Source organism: Grus americana, chromosome 17, assembly GCF_028858705.1.
Source record: "Grus americana isolate bGruAme1 chromosome 17, bGruAme1.mat, whole genome shotgun sequence".
Classification (NCBI taxonomy): Eukaryota; Metazoa; Chordata; class Aves; order Gruiformes; family Gruidae; genus Grus; species Grus americana.
This window is the reverse complement of record NC_072868.1, coordinates 12,402,639-12,425,384: the sequence shown is the minus strand read 5'-3', so window position 1 is coordinate 12,425,384 and position 22,746 is coordinate 12,402,639. Positions and strand designations below refer to the sequence as shown.

Genomic DNA, 22,746 nt, shown 5'->3' with positions numbered 1-22,746 from the left:
TTTGTTTGTCTCAGAAGAATTTGGCGTGTGTTAGGCCGGTGTCTGAGGGTGTGTGGAACGGCTCTTTGAGCCTGGTGCTGTGGGTGAAAACCGCCGGCGCTTCGGCTGGTGAGTCAGAGCAAACTCTGGGACTGCTCCTCAGAACAGCTCCTGAGTAAATAGTTTCCTCCTTTCTGAGTCACCCGCGTTCAGTGCTGCGGGCAGAAATCCTCCACCGTGCGAAGAGTTAGCACGAGAAGTCATCCTCTCCCTGCCTCCTCCGTACGCTCCGGCTAAGTATGGCGTGCGTGGGAGTGGAGCGGGGTGTGAGCTGGGCCGGCCCTTGGCACCGGGGTGCCATGGCAGAGGAAAATCTCCCCTGGGCGTTTGCTCTGGTTTCCCACCCTCCCGCTCTCTGTGCAATGCCACCAGGCTGACGTGCAGCGGCACGGGAGAGGTGGGAGCATGCTGCAAAGCGCGATTCAGAGAGCTGCGGGTGGTGGGACTGAGGCTTTTCCTGAGCTGAAGGTGTTTATCGGTATCTGGATCACAGGCAGGTTTGGTCAGATGGTAGCGGGAGTTATGGGGTCTGACCCGCATGTCACGGGCCAGGATGTTTCACATCGACACCTTTGTTAAGGAAGAAAGCCAGCTTAATTAACGCACCACCGCACCACTGTTTCCAGGAGAGCAAACTGCGCATTGCTAGGTACAGGTAGATCAAGGCGCTGCTCCTGCTCCAGAGCTCTGCGATCGCAGGTGGCTCATAAAATCAAATATGCCCGGATGCTTGCGGATGGGGAACACCGTGCCGTGCTGGAAGAAAAGCCAGTGTAACCCCAGCCAAAAGGAGAAAATAAACCTGTCTGCTTCACTGTTCGTGGTTGTGCAGCACCATGGAGCCCAGTTAACGTTAAAAATGGGGTCCCCTCCCTTGTTATACCCTCGTGCTAGCAAGTGTGAAATGCCTCTGATAGGAGCTGGTCCAGCATAGCAAGGTTGAGATGGACCAAAACTGCATCTTTTTAACTCGGGCAGCAGCTTGTGCATTAAGATTCACAGGCCCAGGGTTTGATGTCTGTCGAGGGTGCTGCATGCATGACGTGATGCTGCGCTATACGTAAGAAATGAAAAGGTCAACCCATATCAAAGACTCTACTCGACTCTGGCGCACAGGCGAAGCTCGTTCCTCACCGCCGCCGTCTCGGGGGGAACTGTGAAAGGTGTCGGGTGCTCTGTGAAAGCTGCCTCCTTCACTGAGCTCCCAGAATACGGTTTTCTCCCGAAAATCTGTGTTTTCTCCTGAAAATCTGTGTTCCTATTTAGTTGTGGCAAAGTAGGGAGTATTAAGGGATAAATGCTTTAAAGGGTCTGCCTGTGAGCTTTGTTTAAATGATGGCTAGTTAGATGTTTTTGGAAAAAGTATTTCTGCTAGAGTCAAGGGGATGTTTTGAGGGAGAGTTTGTTTATTTGTTTTCAAATTGGCTTTCCTGGCTCTGGTACAATATTTATTACTAGTGTGTTCACCGTCAGCTATCTTACACCAAAAAAAGTCAACATCACTAGCACATAAAGAAATGATTTAGAAAAAACAGAGGAACATACCATATTCTTCTCATTGGTATTGCAAAAGTAAGGGGAGATGGAAAAAACACAGAAATATAAAGAAGATGTGAGGGTAGCAATGGAATAGGATTTAGATTTTCTAGCTCCTTCGCCAATAGATTCCTGCTCAGTACATCCTACAGCCACATCCTGGTAACCTTATTTGCTTTACCAGACATGATGCTAAAATTAGCTAGTCATACATTTCTCAGGAAGTGGTAATTAATTGGACAATATTTGTACAGAGATTTGAAAATGTAGGTCCTAATTTTGCAAACCCTTTGTCCATAATGCAGATTAATTTAATCACATAATTACCGCATTTCTGGACTTTGGCATACACAGTTACCCAGCTTGTGTGTGATTTATAATAATTGCATGTGTAAACCAGGAATGGCCACATTCCTAAAAATACTGTGCATGCACAGTTGAAAATTGGGATCACAGATAGCACTTCATTACTAGGATTTCATTTTAAAATACTTTGTTCTTTTAGACACTCTCTCTGAATGTGATTTAGTTTTATTTATAACCTCTCAGCAAGACTGTGCTCAGCTTGATCAGGGATTTGAGACAGTGTCTTTCGTGCCAGCCTGTATCTTGATGGGGAGAGCCACTTGCAATAACTGTAATTTTGTTTGGGGCACCTATTCCTTTGTGTGTGCGCCGATGGAACGGGCTGCTTCAGTGATATCGATCGGTGTTAAGTCTTAAACCATTTTCGCACAAACATATTGTGGTATTTGGACTGAAAGAGATTTTATTCTTTTTCTTCCTAAAAAGTTGTGTGTATACAGAGAATGCTGAGAGATCTGGCTTCTGCTTTAGCGCAATCTGTCATAATTTCTACCTAGACCAAAAGGATTTTACCCCTAATGTAATACATTCTTTTGAACCTTTTTGTTCCCTGGACCCTGCATTAGATCGCTCCGGCATCTCACTCCTTTAGCAGTGAAGGACCTACTAATTTCCAGCCTAAATTTATTCATGGCCAGTTTATACCCATTTGTTCTTGTGTCAACTTTGTCCTTTAGTTTAAATTGCTCATTTGCCTTCCTAGTGTTTATCCTCCTGATGTATTTATAGACAGCAATCATATCTGCTGTCAGCCCGCATTTTGCTAGACTAAACAAGCCAAGCTCTTCTAGGCTCTTCTCGGGTGATGGGCTCTTCACCGCCGGCACCTGGTCGGATCCGGGTTGCTGAGCAGTGAATACAAGGGACCTGGATTGTGCACAGCATCCCGATGAGCCCTCGGTGCTTGGCACCAGGAGTTAATATCGCTGTATCTGCAATGCTAATACCGCACACGATGGCGTTTGCCGACGGCGTTTGTGTCTCGCTCAGCGGCACGGAGCCAGTGGGACGTGGTGCCAGTCCTCCTTGCTCGTGTCCAGTAAACCAGCTTCCAGAAAAGTTTTATTTGTACCTTGCTGCGTTATCTTGTATTTTGTACTATTAAATTGCATCTTGTTTCTGTTGTTTAAATCTCAGGTAACCCTTCTTTCAAGCCGTTACTTCTTTTTGTACAAGGCACTGCTATCTTCTTAGCCAAGCCCTTGATCACCTTCCCATTAACCAGCTTAACCAATTTCTTCAACTAATTCCCATCTTCTGGAATTTAGCTGATGTATTTCTTTGTGGCACTGTATCAGATGATTGACAGAAGAGCAGACAGATTAGATCTGCCACAGTTCCTTTAATTATTCTTTCCTTCATAATTTTTTCCTTCAAAAGCCCTTCTTAGTTTTTAGGTCAGACTAAAAGCTCTACAGTTATCAAGATGAGGGGTTTTTTTTTTCCCTTGGCTTAAGTAGAAGCAGCACATTTACTTTCCTCTAGTGTGAAGATTTGTTAGATTTATTAAAAATACTGGCCACTGGACCTCCCAGGAACTTCACTGAGGCTGGGTTTTTAGTCTAGACCCCCTCAGGGCAGAGGCTCATTTCTTTAGTTCCACAGCATCACCATCAGAGCAAACATATAGTAACTCTTTCATTTCTCTGGGTTAGGACAATTTTGTTACCTCTGTGCTGTAGTTTCTGCCCTGTGCTATTTAAAATGTCATTTTTGCAGAGGAAGAGAGGATGAGAATTACTCTGTGTGATCAAAATGCCATCAAGAAAATGTCTCTTGCGCTTGGGGGCATGCGGCTGCCTTTTTTTTCTTTTTTTTTTCTTTTCTTTTTTTTTTTAACATAGTCGTAACAATAATAATAATATTAGGACAACAAACTAAGATGCCCCTGGAGATGTTGTGACAAATTGGAAGGACATGTTGAAATTAAAATTGATTGACTAGTTCAATAAAATCAGCTTAATGCACAAAAGCATAAAGATTAGCTACAGAAAAACAAAAAATCAGTAATTTGTTATCTGCTGGGGCCAATCTCACTGAAGATTGAATTAGTTATAAACTAAAACTAGGTACTTGAAAGCACTGCCCTTGTATGCCCACATGGGAGCCTTTCGGGTAGAACTGGACGTGGATGGTAACCCAGTGCCTAAAGGTTTGACGAATCTCAGACTACTTCCATTTGCGTGTTCTTGTGTTTTATGTGACTTTACGTGCCAGCTGAGGCCCTTCTCCGTGTCAGACCGCACTTTTGCTCTAAACGCAGTAGTTACGTCTTCAGCTGATGGAAATCAGTGCAGCCTTGGTGATGTGGTGATGCCTCTGGAGCTTCCAGCAGCAGCTCCCCTCCCGTGTCCCTCATTGCTGCGTGCCTCCGCTATCCTGAGGTACAGCACCCGTCTCAAACGTGTCTGTTCCCGTAACAATCCTACCCGATCACTCCAGCTGTTGGAGATCTGCATTAACTCCTGGCATTCTCTCACTAGGCTCGGACCCTCCACACGTGCAGCGCTCCTTTGCCTTCCTTCTCCTCTTGCCACCCTTAGGCACCAGCTCTTTGTGCCTGGAACATTTGTACAGTACTAAATTCTGGGCATTTTCATTTTTGACTTTGTATTATCTGATTGATATCCTCTTTCTTTTAAATTTCTTTAATTTAGTGTTCTGAATTTGTGTGGAGGGTTTTATTAACACTGTGCTAGGATGCTCTGAAAGGCACTTTGTTAAATAAAAAAACTTTATTGTAAATCTGAGATTAATAAGACAGGGTCCGTGATTACACACAGGCGTATGTCATCGGAGTATGTATAATTTAATAAGCAGTAAAATTGTGAAGTTAACACAAATTTTAAATGAGACTTTGTAGTCCCTTGCCCCCTCTGGTATGAGAGGATTCATTTTTCCAGGGGAAGCTTCAGTTAAGAAGTGAATGAGGCAAGCTAGAAAGGAGCCGAAGGCGGCGGGAGGTTTGCAGGCTGGGTCCCGGTGCGAATAAGCGCGATGCAGGCTGAGCGTGACCTTACCCAAGGTCTGCAGTTTGTTCTCGGAGTTCAGATTAAAGTTTGCATAACGGTGTCACGAGTTTGAATTGTTTTTGATGGGGAACCGGAGCTGCCTTTGCCGTGCCCTCGCCGGAGGCACGCTGCCGTGACAGTCCCGGCTCGCTGCGGTGGGCACACCTGGGAGCGTGGCCTGGGCGCCCGGCGGCTGCAAACACGGGAAAGTGGAGAAGAGCCACGTTAAGAACAAAGCAGCCCCACCGATGGAGGCTGCTTCGTCACCCTCTCGGCCGACGAAAAGGAAGGAACGTTCTTTTTTTTTTTTTTTTTTTTAATTGGTTTGGGTTTTTTTCCTGCTGTCGCTGCCAAAGCACTGAAGTTTTTACAATAACGGGTGACAGCCACGCCGTCAAATTGGAAATGCTGTGAATTCCGTGTCTCTGTCTCACCGCAGTGAGGAGCGTGCGAGGTGGCTTTGCCATTTAAATGCACTATTGAAATGGCGTCGCTCATGTGGGCCTCCGACCTGGTTTTCTAATTCATGTGGAATCTGATTGCCACTAATTTTTTTAAATATCTTCTGCCCTTTCTTATGATTTAAACCTAATTTGGCTCGCAAGTATTTGGCCTGTTAGGGAGTACTTCTGTCAGCCTCCCAAGTTGTCTATAAGAGAGAGAATAAGAAAGGAAAAGCTAAATATGAAATAGAAGTTACATTCGCTAATAAGGACATTTCAGCCTTACAATTACCCAGTGCTTTACAAATGGAGGAATGCTTTTTGCGTGAGGAAAAACAAGGGACTAGCAATAGTTTCTCCCTCATGTTTTATTATACAAGGTGGCAAGAGACAATGAAAGTGCATTTCCATAATATATTCCAGTTGCAAGGTGCTGATGGATCCCTGTGTGTGATACCTTGTCAATTTAGCAGGTTACTATCTGTCAATTAAAAGTCCTGGAATCAAGATAAAGCTAAAATTCAGATCTCTGTTATTCTAGCAACTCAGACGAATTCAAGAGTTATGCCAGTTACAGCACTTCAAGAATGTTTATGCAGCAGCCGAGAAACCTAATTCTTGCCCTTGGAAATTTCAAAGGACACTTCAAATTTTACACACGCTTGTAACATCGGCACACGAACGTAGCGGCCCTCGAGTATCTAAGCTGCGTTCTGCGAGCAGGAGCAACCCAGCGTGTCCCTCCGCTTGGCTTTGCACAAAGCTTTTCCTGCGTAGCATCATGCCTCCATTTGCTTTTCCCACCCTTCGGGCTCTCCGATGTGCCGTCGGAGCTGCTTGGTCCTTGCGCCCCAGCCCGCGTCTGTAATTACACCCTAAACCTTAAGGAATAGGGCGCAGTGTTTAGCTTTGCCCTGAGTCGCCCTGATTTTGGCTGGATCCCTCCCTGGTTCTCAGCACATCACTTTGCCCGTGTTTCAGGAGAGGAGCTTTGCTTTCATATCCGCCTGCAAAGTGCTCGGCGCACCCTGAGCGTGACGTGTATACCCATCGATAGCAAATCCTGCAGATCCAAATGAAAATTTAATGTTGAGGCCAGTTTTAAAGATTAGGAGGCTTTTCTCAATGCAGGCAGATATTCACAAGTAAAGAAACATCCCAGGGAGATGTACACACGTGCAAGATCAGGCGCCCTCTCCTATTTTATTCAGGTTTATTTTCCAGTTGCGCTGACATACAGAAGTCTTTTAGAAGAACTTTAACGTGTGATTTTTATGGCTGGGTCTGTAAAGCTTTTTCTTTGAGAGCCACGTTGTTTGGGGAGCTCAGGAATTTAAATTAGTTCCGCTGAACTTTTGTTTATTGCAGTGAATATTTTTTTTCATATTGGACTTAAATTCTCCTTATTTACCAAGGCTGTGTTAAGGATTGAAACATGGAAGGTATTTTAACTATCAAAATGCTTTGCGGGCATCAAACTGTGCGAGCAGAGCGCGCTGGAGGGCTGCCAGGCAATGTTGCTGTCAGTTTTGGGGGTATAATGTTCGTAGTGATGTTTTCAGTGAAAACACATTAGCAGAATTTTTACTGGTTTTCAGAAGACAGAAACTAATGTTGCTGAAAACGCTTAAAAATTAACAAAAATGTCTGTTTTGACCAAGGATTTTTGCCCATAAGATTTTTATTTTCCCATAAAACAGGTGATATCCACCAATCTGTGCAAAAATCCCTTCAAAAATGCGATAGAAAATTTTCTCTGTCTTCTTTACTACATTTTGAATCTGATTAACTTCTTAGTCTGCTTAAAAATTGCACTTGTATACAGAAAATAAACCCAGGCATTTTACAGGACACATTTTTGTTTCTTATCTTTCCTTTTTTTTCTTTTTTTCTTCCAGAAAGTTCAGCAGTATATAGTCATTGTTCAAGCCACAGATATGGAAGGAAATCTTAACTATGGTCTCTCAAACACGGCAACGGCGATCATTACGGTGACAGATGTGAATGACAACCCCCCCGAATTCACTACCAGCACTGTAAGTATCCAGACATCGACACCGTGATGCATGGGCACCCAACGTGTTTGTAATTCACGGGTGTTTGTATCTGTTGTCTCTTTAGCTTAGGAGGAACTTGATGGATAAGCGTGGAACAAAGACTTGGGGCGGGGGGGAGCAAAAGGGGAAAGAAGAATGATTCATGAACTAGCAAAACTATTTGGCGACCAATTTCACCGAGGTCTAAAGGAGCTGAAATAATGTGGCAAACAGACTATGTCTGATGGCACCAAAGAGGATACAGTTGTTTCACAGCAATTGGCTGTAGACATAGCAGAGTTGTTATTACTGATGAGTGAAATCCTGAGCAGTAAGAGATATTTTGGGTTTAGTAGCTCAGATATGATTTCAAGGAGGCAGTAAATACTCTAAATGGTAACAGGTATCTGGTAAAACTTGTATTTCACTGATAGCTCTAACAGATGTATTTGTGTGTGCCAGCAGTGAACGTGTAGACATTCTTCGGTACATCTGGTTATAATCAGCTAAAAATCTTTCTGAGATTAGTACAGTATTTCTCTGTTCTGTTCTTAGGTGCTCCAAGTTGCTATTACTGGGGGACATGGGGAAAAAAATAAAGAGATTGCAAATGACAAGTTTTTAGAGCTGGTAAAGGTAAAAATGAAGAGTTGGAAGGTGAAATGGTGTGGTCTGGTTCTTTCCAGCCTTCATAATCCATAGACATAGAGCATCGGAAATACGCGTGGTAATGTTGGAAACCATAGAGCACTGCAGAGGTCTGCATGCTAATAAATGAGAAATCATTGTGTATCCACTGCCTGTATTTGTATGAGGGTCGACAAGGAGCAGTAAATGGTGTATCTCAAACTAATACCAAATCTTTAAAAATACAGAAAGTCAAACCGCGTTGTGCTCAGGGCACTGAACATCCTTTGAGGAATGTTTTTATTATTTATATTATTCCGAATTTTCATTCTGTCTTAAAAGATATGCAAATACTTAGGCACGCAGTACCAAAGTTTCCCCTTAGTTTTACCCTTACAGACTACAAGTGTGTCGCAGAACTCGGGAAGCCATGCAGAGCCCAATTCATGCCACCATGGACCCAAATCAGCTCCGTGCCAGCTGTGGGGTCTGGGTCCTTCCCTCCCATCACCACTGGGACCTGGGCTCATGGCTGTGATGTGCTCAGCTCCCGAGTAATGGTAGCAGTTTCTGATGAAGTGACTTGGACTTAGATTCTCAGAAAAAAGGCACTACGTTCCTCCTGAACCGGAGAAGTAGGAGCACCCAACACGTTTTCAGGTCAGGGCCTCAGTCCGCAGCCTGCGCTGCTGGTCCAGCAGCATGGGGTGGGTTTCCCAGCAGCCTTCCTGTCTGTCACAGTGAGTACACCAAGCTTTGTATTGTGAAGGTGTCGTTAAATACCTCCTTAAGTAGGATACGTACACTTGTGAAGAGCCATAAAGATCTGATACAAGCCTTGGGCCGTGTGGTCCTTTCTCCTGCCAGCACGGGATTGTTCTCTGGAAAGTTTTACAGCGGCTGGTCTTACGGCGTTCTGTGTCTCCGAGGCCACGGGACTTGTCACCACAGCAGTACGTGTGCCCCAGCTTGCTAGTGTTTGCAGGGGGGACCTGATTCTGCCGGGTAAATACATCTTTAACCTTCCTTTGAGTGAAAAAGGAATGACATCTAGTGGCCACATCATTTAAGCACAGGTTGCTCCAGCTGACCTAGGTTGCCTGGTCCTTGTCCCCAAGTGCAGGTTGGGAGATGAGGTTTTGGGTAGCGGGATGAGCCGTGTCAGGGTTAGTCGCACACCCCCATCCATGCCTTCTGGAGGGCAGCATCCCTCCAGATGTGGTATATTTTAATGTCTTTCCAAAACACCTTCCAAAGCTGAATCTGATGTAAGGTGACATAATGGAAATTTACTTTCAGGTGAATTCAGAGTATTTAATGTCTTGATGTGTGTTAGACCTAGAAGGAATAAAAGCTATCAAGAGGATTACCCATAGGATTGTGTTCAATGAATCAGAAAACGCTACTCTTCCTCTAAGCTGATGCGTACCATTATTTCTCTAATTTCAGTCATTGAAGAAAGAGTTTTGCAAGGGCCAAAGGGCTTTACATCATAGCATGTGGGACTTTGTAAAGATTTGAAAACCAAGGGTGGAGTGTTTTACAATAATATTTTCTGATTCTATGGAAACAAATATACTCCTGGGTTTAGCCAGGATGAATTTCATACAAGTGTGAAAGTATAATTTATTTTTTTTCCCTGACTGGCAGAGAGAACAGCATCAAGCTGATCAGTCTCGTTAAACCTGAGCTGAATCTCCTTGCTGTCTTCAAATAGTCTGATCTGCATTTTAACACCTCTTTAAAAAAAAAAAAAAAAGGGGGGGGGGGGGGGCAAAAATATCTTTCCAGGAAATCTACACCTCCTCAGAGGGTAAGAAAGCCAGTGGTTTCTTTTAAGACTGGGGACTGTTTGGAGAGATACAGCATATTTTTATTTAAAATACTTCTGTATTGAGATGCTGTTGTAAAAACAAAATAGGCTGAATAACTGAAATTGTGGTTTGCTCTTGGAAAGCTGCCAGATGAAGGGAGCTCAAGCAACCGTATTCAGCATAGACACATACAAAGGCCCACCCTATAGCGCTCCTAAATTACCTGTCATTCAGCCAGGGTGGTTTTAGACTTAATCGTTTCTGGATAAGAATGTAGCTCAGGAGGACACTGCACCATGCTGGCGTCACAGCTCATGTATTCAGCAGCAGGAATTAATGTTACTGTGCAAAACTTAACAACAGGACCGGAGAGAAGAAAACAACCACTGCAATGGTCAAGGAAGTCAGATCACGTGCGTAGTGGGGCATGCCATGCGGGGAGGTGAAGAGACTGCATGCACGGACCATGTGAAAGTTGAGACACGGGCGTACAGGAGCCAAAATCACGCGTCCGCAAAAGCCGATGACCTGCAGAGGTATGGTGGTTAACGGACATCCGAAATACCAGATGGGCTGTGATCAAAATGATGAGAAGTGGGAAAAGAGCAATAAAAATCACACAGAAGATCTTTAAATATACAAATTGAAGCTACTCTGATAAAACTCCAAAATGATCGCTTGCTGACATGGAAGCGGATCAGCGTGATTGCCATACCCTGCAGTGCATCACCTGAAGGGCCGGGGGAACGTCCTGTGCAGCAGCAGGGGAAGAAGTACCCCCGCCTTCTCATACAAAGCATCCTGAAATCATATGGAGGGGAAAAATTGCGGTCTCTAGACGAAACAATTTTAAACTAAAGTCTGCTGTTAAGTCCATCAGCATGTCATGACTAGTCCTGACAGTCACGACCAGGACTATCTGCATCAAACTGGAAGGCGCTGGAGCACAGCGAGGGCGAGGTGACCTCCTCTAGTCCTTTCCAGCTTTGTTTTTTGTGATGGTGAATATTTTCTCGATCTGCGATGCTATCTGGCTGTGTTGAGAAGCATCAGAGAGCAGCTAACAGTGAGGAAATGTCTTATGAGAGACTGCCCCGGCGCGGGAAGCAATCAGATCTGCGCCAGAGGAGTGGAGCATCCTATGAAGCCCTGTAAACATCCTAGGCAGCTATTTTGGGCAATTTTAATGATTTAGTGCAGGACCGTGACCCAGGCAAAGCTCTTCTGGCTAGCTAAGGGACTTCAGCCCGCTCTTTGTGTTGTGTTCTTCATGTGACATTGTTGCTTGCAAAAATAAATGGAGAGAGGCAATTCTCCCCTCTGCCAGAGAGCAGAGGTGCCAGTTCTGGGCGAGCAGAGGTAACGCTGCCTCCACGCCGTGCCCGACCAGCCCGTGCCCACAGGCTCTGGGTCAGGTGCCTTAGAAAAGGGTAGGTTAATCCCCCAAACCCAAGTTTTCCATGGGCCTTAGGGAGCGATTAGCTGTGCTAGTTCATTTTCGTGGCATTTTTAGTGGGTTTGGCATCTGCCAAATCATCAGCTGGTGTAAAATAGTGACATTTTAACTGGACTGTGTTACAAAGGCGCTGTAGTAAGTTTTACTGGGAAGCTGGCTCCATAACTGTTACAAGATAAAGGTACTGGTATCAGTGTGCCCTCTGTTATCCAGAGTGCCTTTTACTCGTAACAGGGTCATGTCCTCTGACATGTCTTAATTATGTGGAAATTCCTCAGTCTCCCTTCAAATATTTATCTCTTGTGTGCAGGCGAGTTGCGTTTTTTCTGTATTAATATAGATCTGTAGCTGAGCCTCTGGCCAGATGCTCATCTCAGATGCAGAGGACGTGCTCTGAAATTAGTGTTGGTATTTCAGAGATTAAAAGTCAGCTGAGACAGAACAATGCTGGATAGTCTCAGGTGAGTCTTTATGCAAGGTGGAGGCATTTTCTTTGCTCATGGAAGGAATGCCTTTAATTCCAGTGTAATCTTTAACTCCTATCAAGCAGGATGCCCTTTCCAGTCTGACCCATGATACTGTTAATAGCCATCCAAGGGTTTCCACTTTATCTAAGAAAATGCATAATCAGAGGGGAGGAGAAGTTAAAGAAATCCATGCCTACACTTGACTCATACAAAGTCTATTTTTATCGTATTCAATCAGGAACAATCAGGCACAGAGAGGAGACGCAGATGAATTTGCATGATCAGACTTCTGTGTCTTAAATGTTAATTAAAAGTTATTTTAAATTTGCCTACTGTGCAGAACTTGTTTTTATAGTAGCCCATGTAAGGGAAATATTATTTCACAGGGCTGAAGTGCTCATGATTAGTTGAGCTTGTGGATTCTTGGGAAAACCTGCCTGGCAATCAACGTAGTCTTTTTTTTTTCTTTTTTCTTTTTTTTTAAAAAAGGAAGGAAAAAAAAGAAACTGGGCTATTCAAGTTCTTTAAGCTCCTGAGCCTTAGGAGGTCTTATTTAAAGCTACTTTAAAATTTGCCCTTTGGCACTGCTTTGAGAATCTCCTCTTCCGAGGCTGAATCCAGTGGAGCGAGCGTGTTTTAAAGAAGCAGCTCTAGGACTGCATCCCCTTCCCCACTGCGCTGCCTCGGTGGCTAATCTCAGCGCTGATTCCCATTAGGACCAGCTCTAAAGGTTTAGGACAGGACTATCGGGCACGGGTGGGTTCTTCCCAGCTGACAGCGCCCGGGCGGTGGTGACTCCTGCTAGCCTGGGAAAGGCAGTCTGGCCAAAGGCTGGCTGTGAACTCCAGGCAGCGTGGCTGGTACAGGGTGTCAGCGTGCAGAGAGAGGTGCTCATATTCTAGCAGAAGGGGATGTGTTGCTGGGTAAGGTTAATCTAGTTGCAAAGTGGATTTGGCTAATTAGTGGAGGAGCAAGTACTTGTTGCAAGTGCATTGGAAAAAGCAGTTCTTGCCAGTTTTTAACTGGGCTGTTTAATTAATAGTGTCAGATCAGACTCGTCTCTGGCTGCTAGAGGAGCGCTGAGTTAGTAACCTGGCTCGCGTTGGACTGAATCAGTCAGCAATGAAATGTGCAGAGTGAGGAGCGCAGCGCTTCATGAGTAAAACGACATGGAGAAAGACCCAAGTTAAAAGGGCTTTTTGGTTTTGGCACTGCACTGCCAAAAATGTCTGACCTTTGTCTGTGCAGGTATTCTGGCTCCTCCGAGTACTGTGGAAAATGCTAATGAGCCCGCTCTGAAAAGTGCTCTGAAATTTGAAAGTGAAGCAGGCTCTCAGTACATCGCTGCCACGCTAGCATTGTCCTTTACCTTAAATAGTTCTTCCCTCTCCCGTTTTGATGTTTCCTTCCCACTTTCTCTCCCGTCTCCACCCTGATGTACTAGTGCACGCCGTTTTGTGAAGCTAAACAAGCCAAGCTCCTCCAACCCCTTTTTACATTACAGCTTTCTGTTCCCCTGGTTATCTTGCTAACCCTGCTCTCCACCAGGCTCTGCTCAGATTTCTTTCTTTTGACCAGACTTGTATCTAGTAATCCAGATGAGATTTTTTTTTTTCAGTGTCTTGAACAAGAGCACTAATATTTCCTAGGATCAAATTTGCCTTTTTCATAGCCATGGCGTAGCATTCCCTTAGTCCTCCTGCTCTGTGAACTTGCCAAAATTCTGGAAAAGCAAACAAGCATAAACCAAAATTTTATTCCTTGCTCTGTGTGTGGTTTTTTTTCATGTCTAATGCTGTTTGAGGACAAAATATAGCTGTGCATCAACCAATGCATGAGCAACACTGTCCAGAGCTGCAGAAATAGCTAATGTGAGCTGTAAAAACGTGACTTTTTTTTGCAAGTGGCAAAGCTTGGGGTGAATACTTCACCTGGGCTCCAGCCCCCCGCAGCTGAATCCTGCTGAGCTCTGTATTTAATGGTAAGTTCAGAAACAGCAAAGTAGCAAAGAAAACCCTCAGCTTTTCCTGCAGGCTGAAAGATCCTGACTTCCAAATGACCTCGATGTAAAGAGGTCTAGTTTGGAGAAATGATCTTCAATGGTAGTAGGAAACCAAAATCGGAAACCACGTCAGCGTGCTAGTGGTTTGGGGTTTCCTAAGCACGTTTATAGCCAGATGTATCCGGAAGCATTCAGTCCATGTGAGCATAATGAGAAATCCCTTTTACATACGTGCTTGCGTTTTACAAATTAATCTTGCGCTGTGAAGGGAGAACCCAGCAGGAACGGAATTTCAGTGGGATTTCCCACGGACAGAAAAATGAACCAGGGTGCCTACCAAGGGCTGTCCTAAAAAGAGGTCTTACCACAGCTGATCCAGGAAAAAAAACAGTGGAAGCAGTGGAAGGGGGTAGCTAACTATCTCCTGGGGCCTGGGCACATGTCCAGATCTAGAAAAGATCAAGGGCTTAAATCTTGAGCACCGTGTACCTAATTTCCCAGCGTATAGGCTAAAGCTGCGTATGTAGTTGCCCAATTCAGATCTCACAGTCCCTGTCATTACACCTGTGCCATTCAGAAAGTCTACAATGACATTTGAATATAGATTAGCCTAGATGCTACAGTATTTTAAAATCATCAAAATTATGCCCGTGGTGTAATTTAGAGGCAGTTGTCACAAGAGGCAGAAATCAAGGTGAACAGCGCAGGTCAGAGCTGGCAAGGGGAAAGACCTAATACCATGGTGAGAAAATTTACAGGACTGAATTGTTTTACAGCTGAAAACAAACCCAGGAGTTCCGTTCAGTCCTGCAGACAGGATTTATCGTTAAAAATCAATTGTGCTTTCACTGAAAATCCCAGGTGACTGCATTCGCTTGCAATTTTCCAATCAAAACGGAGCTCAGCCTAACCACGCAGTAAAGCTTGGGCTGTTATAGAGCTGTCACCCTACAACTGAAATTATTATATTCAAGTGAATTGAATATGCCCGGTAGCATTTGAGTACATGAGCATCTACCTAATTCTGTGTGTGTTTCAATTAAATATATAGATGGTGAAGTCTAAAAACTACAAATCAGTTTAGTTTTCCTAAGTAAGAATTCAGTGTTCATAAATTGAAATGGGCTTTCTGCCTCTCGTTACGTTGCAGGCCATGATGAAAACCTTTTGTCATGAGCAATGAATTAGACTAAGGATGTTGGGTCAAGGCGTAGCAGTAACAGAGAACAAGCAGAAACAATACTCTTTCTTCCCATCCTGTCTCAGCCTTGCCCAGGACTCGTCACACTAATGCCAGGGGCTGTGCTGCTGCAGGCACGCAGGTTAGCCGCGGTTAGGGAAGTATTTGTGTCCTCACAGAAGTTATTGACATCGTGACCTGCCTTCTGAATCAAACGTACCTTTGGATACGGATCCCGACCTAAATGCAAAGCCTGTCCAACAGAGCTCAGGAGATGTGATGCCTACAGTTTTGATGCCGATAAGGAATGCGTGAGGTCCCCAGCTCAGGGTGCAGATTTTGCGTGAGCAGTACGGCTCTTCCCAGGCACGGCATCTTGAGGTGCCTGGAGGCCCTTTCGATGCAATGCTATGGAAAACGAGACACGCTTCGTACTCTCTTGTGGATACTCAACTTTTGCTCTTTATTTTATCACCTCTTTCATCTAAAATGAAAGAGATTTCTCAGTTTATGAGAAAACAATAATTCCCCGTGTCTTAATGAAAAGAGCAGCAGCCCCTTCTGTGATTTCTGTTCAGTCTTTACACCAGTGCAGCATATGACAGAAAGGATGAAATACCTTCGAGACTACTTAGTGTAGTCTGCAGGATGGATGGATAGATAGATACAAAGATGTATATGTACAAACACACAAATATAGATACACACGTATAGCTAGATTCAAAGCATAGATAGGTACTGATATAAGGCAAACAGTCATCAGTATTCTCCAAGTCTCTGCTCCCAAATAAATTGGGGTTTATGTGAATCATTCCATTACATTGTGTAGGTATATATGCATTGATATAAAAAAAAATATGGTCTCTCTGATAGAAGTCTCTTCCTAATAGACCCCATTAATCAAAACCTACATTTACAGTGGCTTTTGTTTTGGTTATTTCCTTTCAGTACATTCATTTTCAAATTATCACCAAGTTAATCGTGTACAGTGCTTTAAACCAACTGCTGTTTGGTGAAACAGTTCTGGTTCCTCTCCATTACACTGAGCGTTAGTTATTAAGGTACAGTTCAAGGCTCTGTTTAGCCTGATTCTGTCCTGAACCTAATTGGAATCAGCTAGATTCTTCCTTGTAAATGGGTCAGTCAGGAGAAAAAAAAAAACATCAAATGTAATCTTGAGATTGCAAAAAAAAAAAAAGAGAGAAAGTAAAAAGAAGATAATTTTATTTCTCTTCATTGATACCTGCCTAGTGGTTAAAAGAAGGATTAAAATGAGGTCATTAAACTTTCCTTGGAGACAAAACCCAGACCTCAGTGGTAATATGATTAATCAAATATAAAAGTGAAGCTACCCTGAATGAATAACTCATTTTTATAAAATATCTAATTACTGAAATGTCGTCTGCTGCAGAAAAAGAAGGGGGGGTAAATTAATTGCAATAACAATTCAAGAAGATAAAGTTTTTCTGAATTAGGTCTACACAAGAAGCTAAATTGAGTTGATTAAGTAATTTTGGTTTCAGGAACACCCTTGATGGAAGTTAGTAGTAATGAATTTTTCAGACCTCGGAGTTTAAAATTGCCAAAGACCAGTGATTTAAAAAATGGGAACGATAGTTTCATTACAGATTTCAATTTTCTGTCACAAAAAAAAAAAAAAAAGCTGTATTGGTCTCTCTCAAATTGAACACATGTACTGCTTGGTGTAAAATCAAGAATAGTATAACCTCCTCTCCCGATGCTCGAGAGCGCAGTCTCAGCCGATTAGAGCTACGGCACCGCGTGGGAGGTAGAGCCTGCGACGCTGCTCCTGCCCTGCTTCTCACCATGGAGGTGGTTGAAATCCAGGAGTAACAGCACGACCTCAGTGCCCATGTACCTCACCCACCTGTAACGTACAGCGCGATGCTCTCCTTTCTTTTCAGTGCTTGTAGGTAGCTGTCGTTAATGGCGTTGAGCGGCACGTGCGTATCGATCATCAGCATCGTCATGATATGTTATAATTTGGTTTGACATTTGATTTTCTAGCCTGCTGGTTTATGCAGTCAGGTTAATATTATCAAAACACAGATGATACCTCTACACTGGCAAGACCACCCCGACCCGTGCAGTATGACAACACCTACCAGCTATCACTTGCCATAACCCATTTGTCTTGAGCCATTTCGTTTGCCACACCTGGCAGTGCTGGGTCTCCTGGTGCGATGTCTCATTAGCAAGGACTTCTCTCTCCCTCTCCTGCCCCATTTAATGCGCGTGGGGTCTGGGGGGAGAAGCTGTAGACCACATCCCACACCGTGCCTTCCATCATGGCGTGGAGGAATTGTCCAGTGAGAAAGAGGTGCTAGAACACGTGTGAGCTGCGTGTGTGCAACAAGGTGTGACACAGCCAGGTGTCGCGGACAAAATCTTCGTAGTCAAAGGAAGCATCTACAGAGAAATACCCTTCCTATTCTGTGATGTGCTGCGATGGAAATCACCCTGGTCCCCACCACCTGGTACGTGTGTGTGGGGATTAGACACCGTTCCCATAATTTGGTGTCGGTGAAGCCAAAATTTCAAGGAGAAGCCAGACATCAATGCTTCCATATCTCCCCACACCAGAATTTCTTTTCTAAAATTTATCTGTGTGTAGCGTTTCTTTCGAATTTGAATGATTTTTTCTAGATTATGTGCCTGTCTCTGCTTTTGGATGCATATTAAATATCCCAGTTCTCCTCCTGAGCCCAGACCTGGCCTCGGAGGGTCCAATTCGGTTGCCTGAATGTAGACACCCAGCACTATCCAGGAGGTTCCTGGTTAGGCAGGACATCCACGCAGCCCTGGCAGGTATGTCTCCACATCCGCCAGATGTCCCAGGCAAATACCCATTTGTAGCGGATTATTTCATTATCTTGCAAGTACACAGCATCTCAGGCACTGATGTGAAATTTAAATACATTTTGTACTTCTGTTATTGCAAGGCACTGAAATAAATCGCCTTGTGAAGTTGGCGAACTTCCTTGGGTCGGCAGGTTTTTAATTCTTCAATATTCTGTTGCCTTACAAACAAGTGCTTCCAAGGGCTGTCATTTGAAGAGGATATGTATCTGGAATTTCATTAAGCACATTTCACTTATGAAATCTTTAGTGACATACCGGGGCGGGGGGGGGGGGGGAAGGAGATTTAGCAAAGGATTTGGTAGTGCTGTGAGTTTTCTTTTAACAAATCTTTCTAACTGTCCGGGATGTCTTAACGCTTCCCAGTCATAGAAGAAAGGGTCAGAACACAGAGAACAGCCAGAGTTAAGATCAGATAGGATGGTTAAAAGGTTTCATATAGTTTTTTGAGCATGGTAGAGTTTTTCAAACCGTTCAGCTTAGCACAATAATGTGTTTTAATTTCAAAAAAAAAAAACGAGAAGAAATAATAATGTGTTCCGTCCTAAATTTGCAAGCATATAGTGACTCCCTCTTTTCTTTGGCTGAATATCCTCCCATTCCTCACTGCATTTCTCTCCTCCGCTACAGGCACTTTAACTTTCGTATGGTAAACAAAGAGTCCAGCTCGCTCACTGTTTTTCAGTGAGAATGCTCTTTCTCATGGCAAGTCTGATGAATTACACAGCATTTAATTTAGTCTTCGTTCTGTGCTCTGAATTACTGTAAGCAGGCGGGGCATGCCTTTTCGGTGATGCCAGATTTTAGGGACTCCATCCGAAGGTGAGCGCGGAAGGGCGGGTTTCCTTTCGGGGCAGTGCTGCAGCTGACCCGTCTGGTTTGTCTGTGAAGTGGAGGGGCTCTTCAGCGACCCCTGCAACGCGGAGACGCGTCCCCCGTTCCTCATTCCCTTCCCATAGAAACCACAGCACAGGGGAGCAGGTGGGGGCACACAAATCTCACCCCACCAGTGGGCATTGCCGTTGCGTTTTATGCAGCAGTACGGATGTGAAAAATTGTCCGTCGTGGCACCAGCTCAGAAAATCACGTCTGTAAACCACAGTAGCAGCACTTTTAGAATAAAGCACATGCTTCAGAGCCTTTCTCCTACAAGGATGCTCTGACCAGTCAGGATCCCTATTTATGACCAGACCCTGAGGGTTTTCCAAGCACCTGATAGTGGTGTTCAAATCCAGTCATTAAAAAAATAAATCCCCCTGTGTGCTAATTTTGAGACTAATCTGGAAACAACAGAGATTTCAATTGCAAGTGCAGAGGAGGTTTGAGCAGGCGTCAGCATGCAGACGGGCTGAGCTGTGCTATGCAGGAAACTTGTTAAAAATCTCAATACCAGGATTATAGTGTACATAAAAAATTCAGTTTCAGTACTCTTAAAATTCTCCCTTTCCCAAATATCCATCTTCAGATCCCAAAGGCACACGAGCACCTTTTATATGCCTTAAAATCTGAAAAAAATTAAATTAAAAACTCATTATGAGAAGTGGGCTGTTAATAAGAAAATCCTAAACCAGACTTATCAGCTTAAGGCCCTTCTTTATGAAACTTTATTACAGGTGCCTGAATTGAAAGATCCTCTTCTATACACAGCTCACCAAGAAATACAGAGTCAGGCCTGGGGAGTATGTTTTTTTCGCTCACGAGCTGAACTCTGTCACACAATTTTTGTCAGTCTGGTTTACTTGTAAATCAGGAAAAACATGTTTTCAAAGGTTCGTTCAAAACAGCGCAATTATTTGCCGCTCTGCAGTTTGAAGAAAGAGAAAGAAATTTGAGGCTTGACATTCCAACAAATGAATTAATTTCACCTGCTTTTAAGGAAGATGGGTTTTTTGGAGAGTAAGGGCGAGCGACACAGTCTGCACGTTGGAAAGCTCCCCACCTGCCATGCTGGGCGACGCACGGGATGCCAGCGCTGCTTTGGCAATTCAGGCAGGTCAGTGTATAGAACCGCTGTTGACCTTCATGGCGGTGGAGCTTTACAGCCGGTTGTTCTTTTGGCCTGTTTTCCCCCAGCTGTACAACCTGTTCAGGTTCCTCCGTTGAAGCCAACGCGGTGCAGAGCCTGGGGAAGAGCCGTGCTGGTGATCCTGCTCATCCCCAGCGCACAGCGCTCTGCCAGCCTTCCCATCTGGGAGCTTTTCCACCCTGGGAGCTCAGTGGGGATCACAGGGCTACGTGGCAATGCACTGGGGAGATCGATAGACTAATCCGGGCTGACCTAATGGGTTTATCAAGCAGCACATGAATTAATGATGTTCGCAGGATCCTGCCCCAACCCAGGCAGCGGAGGGCAGGACACGGCTCCAGCGCCAGTTCTACGTCTGCCTCGGGAGACGCGGGCAAGTCACTTAGCCTTCAGTTCTGCGGCTGAAGGGAAGCATAGGGCTGTCAACCGTCATAAAGCAATGAAGTATCTGTGCAAGAATGTTTTATTATATAAATGTATGTATATAAATTATCTTTTTTTTTTTTTTAAGAATGAGGCTTTGTAGGCAGTTCCAGCTGTTTTGAAATCTATGCTTCTATTTAAAAGATAGCATTACTAATTACACCTGACAATCAAATAGTCTGCAGAAAGGTATCAGCTACCTTTTCCTGCTGTTCATTCTGTAGGCAAGAAACAAAGGTATGTTAGACAAGAGAGCAAATGAAATGTTCAAAGGATTCTTGTCTAAAACTGGAAAATAAAAGGCTGTGCTATCAGATCAGAATTTTAACATATACTGTTTCCACTGGCTCCCGAGATAAAATCTTTTATTGTTGAGTATAACCATTGTTAAAGGTCACTGTTGCAAAGGCTACATCATTTAGACGAGATGAGATCCCATTTTGGATAAATTCACAATTTTTCTTCCTAACAAGGAGATAGTATCAGGATTTGAATGTACAAGAGTGCCGGGTTACAGATTAAAGGCTTTTGTGTTCTGGAAACCACACTATGCCAGATTTCATGAGTTTCAGCGAGACGTGCAAGTCCCCAAAGTCAAGTAGGTTGATTAAAGTGGTTCTTTATAGCCTTTGAAATACAGATAAAGTACAACTTTCCTACACGGGGTTAATGTAGAATTTTTTTTCCTTGACAAGGCTATATGCCTTTCCAAGGACATAATTTTAATCTCTTTTTAAACCTTTCATATGAATGTTGTAAAAAGCTCCTTTGTATTGTAATGCATTTTTATAAAATATCTAAATTTCTATGCAAACTTCAAACCTCGTTTCATAAGATATATTTATCTGGAAATGGTTATCTTGCAGCAGAATAGTGTCTTGTGTCATCATTTCTGTGGCATCTTTTCATACTGTCACAAGAACGTAACATCTGATAATGGAAAAAATTAGTGCTCATTGTCAGACATGCAAACTTCTTTTTTTTAATATCCTTTTACCATTACGTGCTCTTGTCTCTGAACTCCTGGCAAGTACTCTAAGAGTCTTTGAACCAAGGTGAAACCTGCATGTTCCTTCTTCACACCAGAGAATCTGAAATGAGAGGGTTTTCTGCCGCTGCTTCTGTAAAAAAAGAGTATTGCTTTCTTCTCCTCTGTTCCTGCTTTGTCTTCATATTCAAAGAGTAAATCTTGTAATTTAATCCAAAACTAGCCTTTACTTGTGATTTTGGAAAAATAACACCAGTAAAGACAAAGCGTAAAGCCAATGGCTGCCATCAGCTGCAGGAACACGATGGAAATTGTCTGCACTCCATCATAAGATCAGCTTCAGAAGTGTAAAAGTTTAGGGCTTTCTTTTGTTTTTCAAAATCATCCAGCAGAAGTGAAACCAGCACGCTGAGACCGCGCTGAACGTCACTCATCATTCCTTGTAGGAACTCCCAATAAACAAGCGGATGGTCTGGCTCCGCCACACCATGCATAGAGCTGAGAGAGCTCCTTCGCAGGCAGGTGAGGCATTTTCATAATACAAACCGCTGCAGATAAAGGCAGAACTTCCAAAGCATCCTTTAAAAGTTGGTGAGCTAATTGTCATGCACTTCCTTCCGCTCGGCTGGGCAAGGCTGACTTCTGCCCAACCGCGACGAGCCGGTGCCTGCAGCCGAGCAATTCATTTCTGAATGAGCACCGTGACAGCTGGGCCTCGTACCAGCGGAGCAAAACTGAGCTGGCAAAAGTGCGTTGGGCTTTATAGATAATGTTTTGGGAAGCATTTGCCACATGGCATATAACTAGTCTGAAGTATGATATGCATACGTGGATTGACTGTGGAGTAGGTCCAAGTGAACGTGAAGTCGAAGCAGGGACGCTGCAGTGCAGGGGATGTTGTGGGCATGAGCCTAAAAAAAACCAGTGGCAAAGAGATTTCCGTAGGGGTTGCTGGCTGGTACAATGCAGAGCAGGGGTGCCATGGGCTGCCTCAGAAAAAGTGAGGACATCGGTACTTAGAGGGTGATCGTCGTTTGAGAACACACCAAAGTGAGTAGTTCTTTAATAAGACGTGATTAAGAAATGAGCATCTCAAAATCTGATTTGCATGCAAAATATGGTTGACTTCATGGAGATTTTGTGGGGATTCAAGTGAGCTTGGGGTCTCTGCTGCGCAACGGCAATGATGGAGCAAGAACCTGGAGGCCACTATTGGACTATCACAGAAGCTGATAGCCAAGTCTGACCCGTACGGCGTGGGGGGGGTGGGATAACTTGCAGACATAGTACAGTCATCCATACAGCAAACTATATCGGAAATTAAAGGTCAGAGAATTGATAGTAAGGCTTAAGAAAACAGCAATTAGGCTGCTAGGAAGAAAAGCTAAATAACCGGTAGTAGGAATGGGGGGGCGGGGGGGAAGAGGATTATTGATCTAAATATCAAGTTGG

General features: G+C 44.0%; 1 protein-coding gene across 1 annotated transcript in view; it reads left to right on the top strand.

Annotated features, from left to right (window-relative positions):
- The window catches only part of CDH4 (cadherin 4), a 457,956-nt gene that overhangs the window by 405,927 nt on the left and 29,283 nt on the right, over positions 1–22,746 (top strand). The window contains exon 8 of the mRNA XM_054845867.1: positions 7,294–7,431. Coding sequence (XP_054701842.1) covers positions 7,294–7,431 — 138 coding nt within the window. The remainder of the gene's footprint in view (positions 1–7,293; positions 7,432–22,746) is intronic.